The sequence below is a fragment of the Pongo pygmaeus genome, chromosome 3 (genome assembly GCF_028885625.2).
Source record: "Pongo pygmaeus isolate AG05252 chromosome 3, NHGRI_mPonPyg2-v2.0_pri, whole genome shotgun sequence".
In the NCBI taxonomy this organism is placed as follows: domain Eukaryota; kingdom Metazoa; phylum Chordata; class Mammalia; order Primates; family Hominidae; genus Pongo; species Pongo pygmaeus.
Window position 1 is genome coordinate 155,089,544 of NC_072376.2, and position 15,864 is coordinate 155,105,407.

A 15,864-nucleotide genomic window follows, 5' to 3' on the forward strand; every position below is an offset into this window, starting at 1 on the left:
ACATAGTGATTCTATATATATTATGGGATTCTCAACTCCATTGTATACAGGCTTATAGTGTAGTGCTTATTTACTGGGGACTCAGACAATCCTAGGTCTGAATCGGGTTTATTCTCTCCCTACCTGTGTTATTTAGATGAGCTATACTTTGGTAAATATTCGTTTTGTAATATTTAAAATAGGGATGATAATATCATCATTAGTAGATTAATGTGAAAGTTAAATTTGTATACACACAAAAAAACGTGAACATGTACAGTATCTTTAGCGTGTCTGGCATACGTTAAATACCATCATCCCTTGCTACCTACAGGTGGATTGGCTCCAGGATGGACCACCATGGATAACAAAATCTGGAGATGCTCAAGTCCCTTACAGCCAGCCCTCTGGGTCCACAGATACAACCAACCACTCATCAGCTGATGAGGAACGCATAGATTTAATTACATACAGATAATTATTAAAGAGATTATCTGCAGAATAAATTATTAACGTACACAATGACTTCGAAACTTATTTATTCCCTAGGAATTATTTAAAATTTCTCTAGAAATTGCTACCTGATTGAGTATAATACATGTTCTTCTGTGTTGAGATATGTAAACTAAACTAGACAAGTTGCATATTTGTGTAAGTTAAAATAAATATATGGGTTTCTCTCTTCTCCCTCTACTCCTCCACAAACAAGCACGTTTATAAAAGAACATTAATCCTCAAAAAGATACTACAGTCAAGAACACATTGAATACTTTCATTAAACATTGTTTTGAACATAATACCATTATTTTATCTACTGGCTAAAATTCATAGTGCTTAAATTGCCTAGTTTTCTAAGACAGACTTTCCTATATAGTATTCCATCAGTATTGTTATAGAATACTAGATGCTGGGTTAACAAAAGTTAAGTTCTTTTATGGCAGAGTTTTCCTAAGACTTTAATATCTAAATGAGACTTCTGGGAGCTAGCAACATGCTATTTCTTGGACTTGGGTGGTGGTTTCATCGGTTTTTGCTTTATAATTAAGTTTTTGAAATGTACATCTATTTTTTATTCACTTTAAATACATAAAAAAGTCATATATATAATGTATGTTGTGATATTCTAAGGCAATATAGATTAAAAATAATTTTCTCTTGGTACACATATTTAACATCAGTGGTGTTGCTCTACAAGGGTTTTAAAAGACGTTTAAAGCCACCAACTAATTAGAAAATAAACCATTTACCTAAATTGATATCCATATACCACTATCGTGGTGGGTCACAAAGCTAAGCAGAAGATTAATTCAACTGTCTAAATAATTCTTACAAAAGTGTATTATTCTTGTATGCATACATTTAGATATCATTTTGTTTTGATTTTTAACCTAAATAAATGTTTCAGTTTTTTCACTTGGAAAAGGATGAAATCTAGGGTTCTCCTAAAAATCTGTGGGTCCAGAACCTATCATTACAAGAAAGCAATGTGGATTCCTTATAATTACAAGTAAAGGTAATAACACTCTTCTCATCTCTTCATTTTTCTTTGATGGTTTTACTTTGCAAAAAGTATAAAATGACACATTAGACTGAAATAAAATGTTCTGACTTCCTTAGAACCAACACTCAGGTCTTTTTTGATCAAGAATAAACTATTTTTATCAGACTACCATTATATTTAAATACCTTTCAACTATTTTACAAAATGACCTCACAAATTGTCCAAATATTTATACCTTTAATAACTTTAAATACTCCATGTCTTATAAATTAGATAATGAAAATTAAAGAGATTAGATGTAGAATAAATTAACATGCATAATAATTTCTAAAGAGAAATGCTATTGCTCTTTTTATTAAACTAGCTTATTTATTCCCTAAGAATTACTTAAAATTTGCCCAAAAATTGCTACCTGAAGTATAACCCATATTCTTTTGTGTTAAACCATTTTTATTATTCTTCAGATGTATTTCTAAAAAACATGACATCAATTTTGCTGTGCTAAATAAGTATTGTATATTACACTTTTGGAAACATTTACAGACATAGAGCATTTCCAACAGACAAGACATGTACAAATAATTTCCCCCAGATTTTTGTGTAGTCATTTTAGAGCTTTTTAACAAGTGTAAGAACTTTGTTGATGAAATGTAAGCCTTTTTTCCCCTTTGGGGAAATGCATTAAAAATGATGGGATTTGGCAAATGGGAACCATATTTATGCAAAGAAAAGAACAGTAGCAGGACACACTGGGGAAGTGGGTTCTGAGCTTGGTGCTCTGACTAGTGGTGTGTACTTACTTAAACTTGACTTACTAAAATGGTATTTGGGAGAATTGGCCTAGGTACTCTCTATAAGCCTACAGTCTATTCTACTTCAGCAATTCTATATTTGCTTGTCGAATTCTACCTCTTAGTTTCTAACTAACTAACTCTTCATTCATCATGTACCAGGCACTGTACTAGATGCTGGAAAGATAAAGTTCCAGCCTTCAGGGCTCAAAGACTAAAGGGGGAAATGATACCCAAATCAATATTAAAACATCACTCTGTACAGATGAATTAAAACATCACTGTAGAGATGAATGTCTGTACAGTGACATTCAAGCATAGACAAAGGAACAATGAACTGCCACAGAAGAGGTATTGTCTGGGAGAGACTTCACAGAGATGTGGGAGTTTATTAGGCAGAGAAGGGGAAAGGACACGGCCAACAGGGACCGCGTGTGAAAAAGACAGTGACTTCAAGGACCTGGAGGGTTGGCTGGGAGGACAAAAATTGTGGAGAAGGGAAAGGAGAGGGAGATGGAGAACTGTATGACAGGCCACTGAACTGTTCTTAAGCAGCTGGTGCACAGATCAGATAAGTATTTGGAAAGCTAATACAAAGTCAAGGCTTCCAGAAGGCAATGAGGAGAGAGAACCTGAAGAGAGGTGGTGGTGAGGCTGGATCTACCAAAAACATTAAGTGGATGATAACATTGTGTCATTAACAGAAAGGAAACATGTATTTTATAAACAAACATTGGTGATATTGGTGCTAGTGTCATTGTTTTGTTGGGAAAAATTGTCATCCTGACTTAGTCCTAGGTCCCAAGGATGGCTACCACATTTCCACACAGAGAAAAGTTAAAATTGTACCTGTAGTCATGGCCCACTTTCTCAGAAAATACTTTAGATATGCCAGAGAGTTTCACTCAAAATTAACCTGAATCTCCCAATTTTTCTCCAAGAAACCATGAACGATAAACTAGACCTAGAAAACTGTGGGAGGATAGTAAGGTGCTAATTGCTAACCTCTACCAGAGAGCAAGAATGTTACAATAAGAACCCCAATTCAGGTATTCCTTGATTTCTTGGGCTGATTTTTATCGGTGACATAGACTCCAGTGACCATTCTCTAATCCGCTTGAGGCCTAATCTGTTCGCACTTGAATATATCATTCTTGCTCACAAAATATAATTTAGTGTTTGTTTTAGAATAAAATACGACAGCTAAAGGAATGAGTTTGTTTTCTTAAAAGCCCAAATGGTTTTAGGCAATTCTTAGGACACTGGGGAGATCTGCTCTGTTTTTTATTTTATAATTCTAATCAACTCTCACCTTCATGTATTGTCTTTGGATAACATTGCTGTTTTATACATTCACTTGGAAACTTCTGAAGGAAATATTTTTATACAGGTCATTTAAAAAATTCTCTGATCATACTGTATGCTGCTCTGTCAATCTCTGTTAAGTATAAAGTAAAATAAAACCTGGCTGGCTGCCCCACGCTCAATGCAACAATATGCCCAACCACAACACCCTAATTTTTTTTTTAACCTGTTTCTGAAGAAGTGACTTTAGCATCTGGAAACACCACTACTGTATCTGAACACTTTTATATGCATGTATGAGATAATCACTGCTGCAAGTTCAAGTTCGTTACAGCCTCATTTCAAGTTCCACCTGGGAATTAAACTTAAATTGAGACTGAAATGGGTTTTGCTATCCTTATTGTGCTGCTTAGAGAAAAGATGCTTCATGATGATAGGGAGAATGATTGCCATTGGAGCTGAAAACAGCATTTCAGATAGTTCACCACATACACACAATAATATAAAAGTGAGATAATTCCAAAGATAGTCCAGAGGGTCCCATTTTTTTTTTCTTGTGAACTGACTTAATTGTGGGTATCTGATTGACTGGACTGGGTCTACAACATTTATTTTAATATTTTCTGATCAATTGCTAGGACTAGTGCTGTGCTCACAGGAGACTGGATAGTCAGTCACAAAAGATTCCTATATCATGCTTAAATACATCCACTGACAGCTAATGGCATTGTTGGGCATCGAGTATTTGGGAGATGGAGATAACAATACACATAAGGGACAGTTAATCTTTATTATGTACTGTCTGTAAGAGCAGAATAGATGAAAGTCTCTATATCTGTGTTAACTTATTCAGAATGATGTGTTCCACTCAGCTTGTGTGGCTGCTTTAAAATCAGTCAATTTCAACTATAATCATTCACTAAAGATTGCCTACTAAGAGATAAGAGCGGCCAGGTATGTACATGTGTATATGTTTGTGTGTGCATGTGTGTATGTTAGACTCCACTTACTAGTTTGAAACTTCAAGATTCCTGATGTTGTCACTATTTTAATAATTAATTTTTTTGTGGACCTACTTTTTGCATTTATAATTCCAAAGTAATACTAACTATGGAACTGATTGGCATGGAGAAAACAACCAAGAACACCCTTTTCAATAATGTGATACATTAAAGTTTGATGGTTAAATAAACCACTATTAATGGTTTATTAATTAATGATAATCACTGATTTCTAAAAAGTACCACCTAAAAAGAGATGGAAACACTGAACTCATTCTTGTCATTTATAGTGATTCACATGAATCTGAGGTACAGATGGACTTCAAACTTATGCAGAATAAGCTATGGTAAATATAATCATCTATCCCCAATTCATAAAGTAAAGCAGGTCATTGTCAAATAGGAAAACTATTTCCTATTGTTTATGTGATTCTTATATGCACTTTAAAATTAGATAACTTTCATTACATTCTTAAAAATACTACAAAAATGAAATTAAGCAGATGTTTGAGTTAACTCAAAGGACTTTGATAGCTACGTCATATCCTAGGGCATCAGGATAAGTAATCATAAAGTGGTTAAATCTTAAGTGTTTTAAATAGCATTTGTTCAACATTGTATAATCTTATTCAATTTTCTATTAAAATTTTTTTTTTTTTTTTTTTTTTTTTACAGAAAATTGTGTTCATGGAATATTAGAAGGATCCTTTAACACAGCAGTCCCCAAACTTTTTGGCACCAGGAACTGGTTTCATGGAAGACCATTTTTCCACTGACCTGGGGGTGGGGGTGATGGTTTAGGGATGATTCGAGTGTATTACATTTATTGTGTACTTTATTTCTATTACATTGTAATATATAATAAAATAATTATACAACTCACCACAATGCGGAATCAGTGACAGCCCTGAGCTTGTTTTCCTGCAACTAGATGGTCACATCTGGGGGTGATGGGAGACAGTGACAGATCATCAGGCATTAGATTTTCATAAGGAGCACGTAGCCTAGATTCCTTGCATGTGCAGTTTGTAATAGGGTTTGAATTCCTATGAGAATCGAATGTCTGTGTTGATCTGACAGGAGGCAGAGCTCAGATTGTGGCTGTAAATACAGATGAAGCTTTGTTGGCTCACCCACTGCTCACCTCCTGCTGTGTGACCTGGTTCTTAACAGGCCACAGATGTGATACCAGGGGAGTGGGAACCCCTGCTTTAACCAAACCAAGATAGCGAAAACAAAAGAAATTAGTATTTGAATAGGCTGAGTTTGAAATATTTTCTTTTATGTGAGAGAGGCTTGAACTCTCTAAACATTGCTACCTTAAGTAAATCTGACTTAAAAAGGAATTCAAGCTACAGAAGATAAAATATTCAGTTGTCTCCCTTTTCTGAATGCTAAACTTTCAGGGAAACCTTTGGTTAGGGAATTAGGCACATTGGTTTATGTAACAGAGGCTATATAAATATAACAAGGTGTTGTGGTACCTGGAAACATTTAATCTCACTAATGAAGTAAGTGATAGGAACATGAAAAAAGTCAGCCTCAAGGACTTTTGATTCCCAGAACAACATAAGATTCAGGCCTCAGAAAGAAGCTACTTGTCAGATGTTTTGGTTGGTAACAAAGTGCCAAAAATATCTGGAAGCAGCTAAGCCTAAAAACACACACATATTTTACAAGGAAATGAACAGCCTCAAGGGCTAAAATGGAAAATCTAAATCTGCAAAGTGTTGATGACATTAATACTTGATGTCCATGGTGATAATAGGGTACATTCATTAACTTGGAGGTCTACTGTCCTCTAGTTGCCTTGGGGAATCTGAACAATACTAGTGAAAAGAGTAAATTAGGGAGACACCAACTTTTGAGCTGCATTTTACAACTCAAATATACCTTGTCTCTTGTCCTGGTTGCTTGGGAACTCTGAAGGCTCTGTTTGATTAGTGAGTTTTCACCCTTCATCTGTGAACCACACATGGTTGAGAGGTCATTTGTGCTAAATGCTAAGGAGACAAGTTTTCTTTTAAATTTTAGAGTATTGTACTGTTTGTGATGGCAGCATACACATATTCCAGAAAGACAGGCACCATGGAAGTAATTACACTGGGAGAAGATGGGAACATATAAATATCTCATCACACAAATCAAAAATTAGGAAATGTAGTAGCACATTTCACACGATCTTTTGTAAGAATAAATATTCCATTTTAATAGGATGTTAAAAATCACTCATCAGCCTTTCCTTTCTGCAGTATTTTATCTGCTTATTTCACTCTAAAGTTACAGAAACGTAACCTATAATCAAGTTCTTTATTGGCTGCCTCTTAAAATAGTTTTTGTTATTCTTCCTCCTCAGTGTTGGTTAGTGATGGAATGTGAGAATAAAGCTGAATTTATCTATTTTCACTTATGATAAAGATAAAGTCTAAGTAGGTATTTTAAAAGATAGTTTGACATATACACTCCCAGTGTTGGACTTGAAATTAAGAGGTCAGTTGGTATTGGTATGAACATAAACAAAGACCTACAGGCTAAACAAGAAATAGTTTAGCCTATTTCTAATTTGCCTGTGTATAAAGATTATGGATATTCTCACATATTCACAGGCAAACAATGAAGGCACAAAATCCAGAACTGGTAATATTCTATTTCCTTGAACTATTCATGCTAAAATTATATCAAAATTTGCTTTTTTACTCCTTAAAACTTTCTGCATATCCGTTACCTCTTTGTGTAGTGCCCATTCTGCTTATTAAACATTTCTAGAATCTACAGTGCCTACAATTTAGCAAAAATTTTATCTCTCTGTCTATATATCTATATCTACTATTCCTTAAGACCCAACTCAAATGCTCCAGGCAAAGAAAGCATCATAGGGTGTCAGCTTCCTCCTGTGAGCATGTATTGCACTTTCTGGATTCAACCAGATGGCATTCACAGCATGTAGCCTTGCATTTTCTCCATTTTGTATTTCTTGCCTCCCCTACTACACTGGAGTTAGCTTAGGGCAAAGAACATATTTTATCTACCTAATGTGCCATATACTAAAGAATCATATATAAAAATACCATACAAGTCAAGGTCCTCTAGGGGAACTAAGTGCTGTTCTCTCTAACAGTATCCTGTATTTGGGCCATGCATAACCTAGTTGCTCCATAAATAAGTGCATTATATCTTAATAAATTTCAGAAGCTTACGATCACAATATTTAAACTGAGGGTAATCATTATTTGATATTTTATACTGATTTGACATTTTCATCAGATCATATTATTAAAAAGCCTTGAAATTGAGGACTAATTCTGGTGTCTTGGACTCACTCAAATAAACACAACTCCTCATTTTCAAAAATGGTTTTAAAATACACAGCACAATATTACTGTGCCATTATTTCTCAGATTGTGCTTGATTTTTTCTTTTTCCCTGAAAGCAACTTTGAGGAAGCAATTTCAGGTCCACTCTGTTGTCTATTCCAAAAACATACAGTAGTACAAGAGACCACACACTCTCCAGTTCAATATTACGTTTAAGGCACTGCAGAATTCATATACCACTCTCATATACCATTTAACACTTATGAATGAAATACTCAGAAATGGGAAGGGTTCAAGACTTTTAAAAACAAAATAGGAAACTAAAAATTCTACTTTTCAGAAGTAATATTTTAAATGTCACTGCCAATTTTTAATCCAATATTAAAAACCTGTTGAGGAGGATTCTTGGACAAAATCAACTTATTATCTGTTGTAAGATGTCTAGTTCTAATACAGTTTTCCCTATTTCTAAGAATGAAGGATTGAGATTGGGTTGAATGGTGATGGTGTTTACAACAATTGAGAGGTGGTCACAACTAAAATTGAAAATAATGGGAAAGATTATGTTTTTGTTTCACAGATTTCTCACCCAAATATAGTCTTGCCTGCTGCCGTCTGATAAACTATAAAGCAGAAAAGTGCAGGCAGGTTAGAAATCACCTAAAAACCAAATCAATGTGTTTGTTGAGGGAGATAAGGGCGTATAAACCTGGATATTTAGTCACTTTTCTAGTTTTTCTTAAGGTCATTACTTTGTCAGAGAACATAACTTGATAAAGTAATCAACTTTTAATATTTATTGTCAATACATCCCAGTCATAGGCATCCAGCAAAACATGGTGACATTTCTAGAGTAAGCAATAACTTTTAAAAAACAAGAATCATCAATGTCTCCTGTGGGTGGAGGGTGTTCTTTCTTAAACTTACCTATCTGGTAATAATACCAGCTTAAAGTTTGCTTTCTCCCTGCAGCCCCTGACAGTGTCCCATATTTTTCTTACCCCTCCTACTTGCTTAATCACTCCCTTATTTCTGTTTCCAAAAGCAGAAATTCTGTTTCCATTAAGTAGTTTGTACTTAATACCCTAAAAGACTTAATCTATCATCATGTATCTGTATGTGATTCTCTCTTAGTAGATTTTGAGGTTTTTCATGAGAAGGAACACAACATATTCATATATGCATCTTCAACGCAAAGCATTGTGCTTGGTAAATAATATGCACTCAAAAATTGCTTACTTGTTTGATAAAAGAGAGTGTCCAGAACCTTACACTCCTTATGGTATATGGATTCTGGCATAGTGGAATAATAATCTAGGATAAAATAACATATTTTTGGAAGAAGCAACTCATAGTCAACTAAATCAACCAAGGTCAGCCTATATAGGCTCTAAAGAATTTTGGGGCAGTAGGTAGACCCTTGAGACATGGCTCCATTCTACCAATGGCATAACATATAGCTAGCTCAGGACTGACTTGCCAGTTCACTTTCCAATTCTGTACTCTGGGTGGATCTTCTTGAAGACAAGCTGGTTCTGGGTAACTGCAACTATTTTCTGGTATTCTGTTCCCTTTGACAGCATTGTGCTACTTAGTAGGAAACTCAAGTGAATTTGAACCAAGTTAAATTACCTACTTCAAGATTTTAGTTAAGATTTTGTGGTCTGGCTTAACTCAATAATTAACCACAAATTAGTTATAGAATATCTACTTGCTATACATACGTGACTGATTTTTGGTTTTGCACCTTTCACGATTTTTCAATGCAGGAATCTCACCCTGCCCAGCGAAACTGGCCCATGGGATTTCTACTTTAAAAATTTATTTACTTATGTATATAAGTGTTTGGTTGTAGAGCCCAAAACCATTTATTAATTAGCTATCATTGGGTATAAGTATATCCTACCAAAAAACTCAGCCCCATTTCTTAAAGCACAGGAAATATATAATGCTCATTTAGGCCACCGTTCTTCCTTGATGGCTAGAGCCAATTAGAATAAAAATGTATTCATTTATATTTCATTGTACAGTATCAAGTACCCCAGAATAACTCAGGAGAAACCTTGCTAGATGACAATATATACCATAAAGGATTACAGTTTTAAATTTATTACACAGTGAGACAAAGTTCCTTTAAAAAGGTCATGCATTTTATGGATCCAGGAATAAAGACATGAATGTAAGTTTATCAGCCTAGGCTCTTGGAAACTAGGACTCAGAGTAAGAGGGCCTGGTTCCACCACGTCTTAGCTGTAAGGCCTTTTGCATGTCATTTAACCCCTCTGTGGTTGTTTCTTTAAGACTTAATCCATAGGTTAAAAATCCATGGAGTTAATGCACAAGTTAGAAGATTTAATTCACAGATAACACCCTGCCTGTCTGGAGTCCCTACCACCTACCCTTGCCAAGGGGTCTCAGCCATTAGAATTAGAGCAATTAATATCTGTAAAGTAGTTAGAAAAGTGCTTGCTACTTAGTAAGCACTGTACAACTGGAAGGAAAAAGGGAAAACAGGCAGACATTTGCCTTATTTTACTCTGTGTTCTTCATATTAAATTTAGAACATGGTATTTGATTTTGCTCGTAATTACTTATAAAGAGTATTAAAATGAAGACTGCATTGAGAAATGGTAGCAATATCTTTCAGGAAGAGCAGGAGTTGGACCGACTTTCACATCCTAAAGGGATTTTAAAAATTAAACAGAACACAGAAACCATATTCCAATATTTGACAGGCTGACCTAAGGAAGGTGATGGTTGATCCAGGCAGGTGAATGGATCAATAATTGGAAGTTATGGGTTAACAGATTTCAGCTTAACAAGAAGATAAGTTTTATAAATCATATAGCTGTCCAAAAATGGAATGGGTTGATACCCAAAGTAACAAACTCCCTGCTACCGTACATGTGCAAGTAAAGGTTAGCTGACAATCTGTCAGGGATGTTGTAAAAAGAATCCCTGCCTTACTTGGCAGGGTCACTAGGTAATCTCCAAGGTCCTTTCCAAATGCTGCAGTCTTAAAATACCATTAGCAAAAAAAAGTTACAAGTACATAGAAATGGAAGGAGTTTGAAAATTGACTTTTAAGAGAATAACAATTAATGTGTAAATAAACATTTTATTCTGTTACCAGAAACTTGTGACATTTCATTACCCCATGAAAATAAAAAGCAAAGTATATAGTCCGACATATTTGGGAATGGTTAATTTATACCTATTCTTTTCTCAATTTGTCTTATTTTAATGAGATACAGAAATGTTGGAATTTTAAAATTAATATTAAATTTAGTGGCTGAAAAGATAGCATAAGAATACACATATATATCTCAGGAGTCACAATGATCGGGTCATTTGAATGAAAATGAGGTTTATAAACATGATCAAATTAGATTTAAGCAAAAAGCATTTAAATAATTTTTATATATTGTATGTTCTAAATACAATGTATAGCATGATATATTAATATAGAAAATATAAAATGTCATATATAAATGCATATATGTACATATATACATATATATATACACACATACACACACACACACACATATATATATATCTGTAACTTTGGTCTCCAAAGCAAGTAAAAGTAATATGAAAAAATTCATTCCAATTTACTTTTCAATTTCAGTTACTTTATTTGGATCACAAGTCTTGCAAGTATGCTAAATTCACTTTGTCAAACAAAAGTGATTCTTTGAAATGACTTTAGTTAGACTATTTCCTCAAACACAGAGATCTAAGCTTGCTCTAGTAATTCTGTATAAATTACTCAGAAAAGCATAACTCCTTGCAGTGGAATCAGTTCAGGCGCATAAAGGGAACATCCTACAGCATCCAGTGTGTCTGCTCTTGCCCACCATCACACTATTACACCACCACACCATCATCACAGCACCACACCATCACACCATCATACCAGGGAGAATCACAGAGCTTTCATATTAGATTCAAGGTGCAGAGTCTTCAGTTGAAAAATCTACCACAAAACTCAACTGAAGGGCTAGTACAGAGTTAAGAACAATATCCAGATTAAAAAATAATTACGTTATTAGGCTGGGTGTGGTGGCTCATGCCTGTAATCCCAGCACTTTGGGAGGCCGAGGCGGGTGGATCACCTGAGGTCAAGAGATCAAGATCATCCTGGTAAACATGGTGAAATCCCGTCTCTATTAAAAGTACAAAAATTAGCTGGGCATGGTTGTGCGCACTTGTAGTCCCAGCTACTTGGGAGGCTGAGGCAGGAGAATCGCTTGAACCTGGGAGGCGGAGGTTGCAGTGAGCCAAGATGGCGCCACTGCACTCCAGCCTGGATGACACAACAAGACTCTGTCCCCCCGCAAGAAAAAACAAAAAACAAAAAACAAAAAAAAACTTTATTAGACGAATATACACCTTAACATAAGACACTGTGAAGTTTTGGACCAGAAGACATCTAGTTTGCCTTTCAACACTGATCCAACAGAAACACATATCTATAGACCTCAGGTACATATTCCAAAAGAAATGGGGAAATACGTTAACTACACTTTTGTAGGCACTTCAATATAATTTTTGTTTAACGTTGAAATACTGAACCTTGAATTTAGATTTATTGGTTCCAATGGAGACATAAAGCTATACAAGGATAAAGATGCAAAAGCCTTCTTTTATATGTAAGAATGCTGATTCAACATTTATTTTTTGCAGGGATGTGGCAAAAATATCAGATTGCTGAGCATTTTCCTTAGAGGAGAAGTCAATATCTATGAGGAGTGCTGACTACTTACCTTGTAGCAACTTTCTTTCTTAGCTGCTGGTGGAAACAGTCCACATGATCTGCCTGAACAGAAAGCTTACCTTTGTAGGGAAAAGAATGCCCTGCCTGACTGAAGACCCATACTATCCACCCTGCCCAGGAGCCCAAGCCATGAGAATTAGAGAGGGAAGTTCACATATGCTTTTACCTCGTCAGACCCTAAATGAATTAAAAAGCTTCTTTTTCTCTTCCAGTCCTCCACACACACAAGTCTAGATTCTTCCAAGACTCTTTTAGTTTGTTTTTTCCTTGATTGTGATAAATTGAAATTTTGCTTCCTTTTCAAACTCCAGAAGAAAATATGTTCAGAAACATATTGACAAAACATGCTAATGCCATTTTAACATTTAGTTGGAGGTAAAGCTATTCAAAGGGCAACTACTAAATTTAAAATTGAGCTCAAAATTTTAAAAATATACACACATAAATTTATTTTCCCTAGTACTAGTATGCTGACATCCTAAAATCCCTAAGGCTTTTTAAAAAATGGGATATTTTTCATCTTCCTTTCATCTTAGCACTAGTGCCAAGGTTATTAGGGTACTTTTGTTATTCAGGGGATGTGGGCAAAGATAGCAAACTACACATATAAATATTTATGATAAAACAAAATAAAGCATACTGCAAAGAAATGTGACTTTCTTTTACCTTGCCATAAATAGAAATGCAACAGAGTTTCCACTTTCCATTATGATCTGAAATCATAACCTCTGTGATGAAATTTTAATTTATAAACTAACTTTAAGGATTGCATAATGGAAGGTTATAACTGACTACATGAATATCAAATGTATAATTTTCTGAAAATAGACTTATTTCAACCCCAAATAATGTCCCATGATTTAGAATTAATTTCTAATTATGTACAATGTCTATGTACTATAATAATTCAACCTTCAAGACTAAATCCTTGCTACAACATTGTTGTACGGCAAAGTTATAATGTCTATTTTCTTCTGAAACATCACATCTTTTATTATTCAGTGTATCAAAAATCAGCTCAATTCTCTGTTCAGGAACCACATGATACATTAGCAGCTTTTAAGTTATTAACATACACAATAAAATTGTATGTATGTAGTCAAACCACAGAGGAAAAAAAGATGAAGCTCATCAAATGCTTGTTGGAATGTGGGCTTCCACAGTCTGTCAACCACATGTTTCTCATGGTCAAGCTGAACCCATGGTAGGTCTACACAGTGGTCTCGGTTGCCATTTAACTTTATGACCAGGTAATACTTAACAATATGTACCCTGAACATATGCATATGAGCTTTTTGTTATATGAAAGGTATTTTTTTAAATGGCAACTACAGATACTAGGAGTTTTCAATAAACCTATCTATTTCAAGAGCAGCTGCTACAAAATCGGCTCATTCTTGTGAAGTGGAAGGCATCTTTCCCCTTCTTTTCTGGCAAAAATAATATATCTTGACAGCTCTAATATGTCTTTTTCTCACTTTTGTTCTAGTCTATTTTCTTCAATAGAAAAAATCTTTATCACAAAATCAAATAAAGCTATTAGTGTTATAAAATTCTGGAATTTATGTTATAAAATTAAATTATGAAACAAAACTGAACAAAAGATGACATCTATTGTAATTCTATTTTCAAAAACAAAAGAACAGTCAAAGTGATTTGAAAACTCTAAAGCATATAATAAATATAATGGCATGATTTTCTCAAATAGTTGAGAAAACAGACATCATTTTGAAAACACATAAATTCAGATGTAAGAAAACAGATATTTTGCAGTTTGAAAAAATTTAGTATTTTCAGCTTGTATTGAAGGTTGCTAAGAGTAAATTTAGGAAGAGTCTTGAGTATAGGATATAGTGAGTAGTTTATGTGATTTTATTGTTATTTAAGTATTTACACCCTGCCATATTCCAAAAAGAATTTAAGGCAGTTTACATGGATACATCAAATTCAGTAAGATATCAGGAATAAAAAGTGAGAAAGAAATAGTAAATGCAAGAGTAATGTCATAAAATGGAGCTAAGAATGAGGCCAACACACACACACACACACACACACACACACACACACACATATATAGTGAAAGCTTATTAAAGAATGCTATACATTTGAAGTAGATGAATCACAAAATTGGCCCTGAGCTTTTTAGTAGTCTCTAGAAAAAGGAAACTACAAAATTAAAGCCCACATGTACAAATATAATCACACATCGCCCCACCCCAGACAAACACATATGCACATATGCCCCTATTTTGTTGTGGGGAATCGTTCATTAGCTGAATGTTAATACTCTGGGAATGACTGCACAGAATACTCACAAAGAGGGAACTTTACAGAGGAATAAAAAATGTCTGACAACAAGGATGCACCTGGAAAATGTTATGCTAAATGAAAGACAGCATTCACATAGGACCACAAATTGTATGAATCTATTTATATGCAATGTCCAGAAGAGGCAAACCTAGTGGTTCCCAAGGGCTGGGGGGATGGCATTTGGGGAGACACTGGTAATGGAAATGGGGTTTCATTTAGGAGTACTGAACAGGTACTAAAATTATTGTAGTGATAGGTGTACAACTCTGTCAATATACTAAAAACTACTGCATTGTACCCTTTAATATGTTTACCAGTTTATTATAAAGGTATTACAAATAATACAGATGAAGAGATGTGTGGGGCAAGGTATGAGGGAAGGGATACGGAGCCTCCATGCGCTCCCTGGGTGTACCGCCCTCCAGGAACCTCCATGTGTTCAGCTATCTGGAAGCTTTTTGAACCCAGTTCTCTTGGATTTTTGGGAAGCTTCACGATATTAGCATTCCTTTCCCCCAAGAGTGTAGAGCACGACCCTCTCTGGGAAGAGTCTCATGATCACATGAATATCAAATGTATAATTTTCTGAAAATAGACTTATTTGAACCCCGAATAATGCCCCATGATTTAGAATTAATTTCTAATTATGTACAATGTCTATGTACTATAATAATTCAAACTTCAAGACTAAATCCTCGCTACAACACTGTTGTAAGGCAAAGTTATATGTAATCACATAATCTCTATTTTCTTCTGAAACATCACATTCTACAATCTACACCAAACACTTTAAATGGGTGGATGTTATCATCTGGTAAGTATATATGAATTGTATCTCAAAAAAGATGTTAAAAATGTAACAATATCCTTACACTAGACTAGT

General features: G+C 34.7%; 1 protein-coding gene across 8 annotated transcripts in view; it reads right to left on the bottom strand.

Moving 5' to 3' along the window:
* The window catches only part of INPP4B (inositol polyphosphate-4-phosphatase type II B), an 831,569-nt gene that overhangs the window by 21,717 nt on the left and 793,988 nt on the right, over positions 1–15,864 (bottom strand). The window contains exon 25 of one of the 8 annotated variants that reach the window (XM_054486651.1): positions 5,458–5,518. The exons of the other annotated variants lie outside the window; for them this stretch is intronic. Within the exon in view, the coding sequence (XP_054342626.1) occupies positions 5,473–5,518 (46 nt within the window). The 3' untranslated portion in view covers positions 5,458–5,472. Of the gene's footprint in view, positions 1–5,457; positions 5,519–15,864 lie in introns of those variants that run through there. 8 annotated transcript variants of the gene reach the window in all.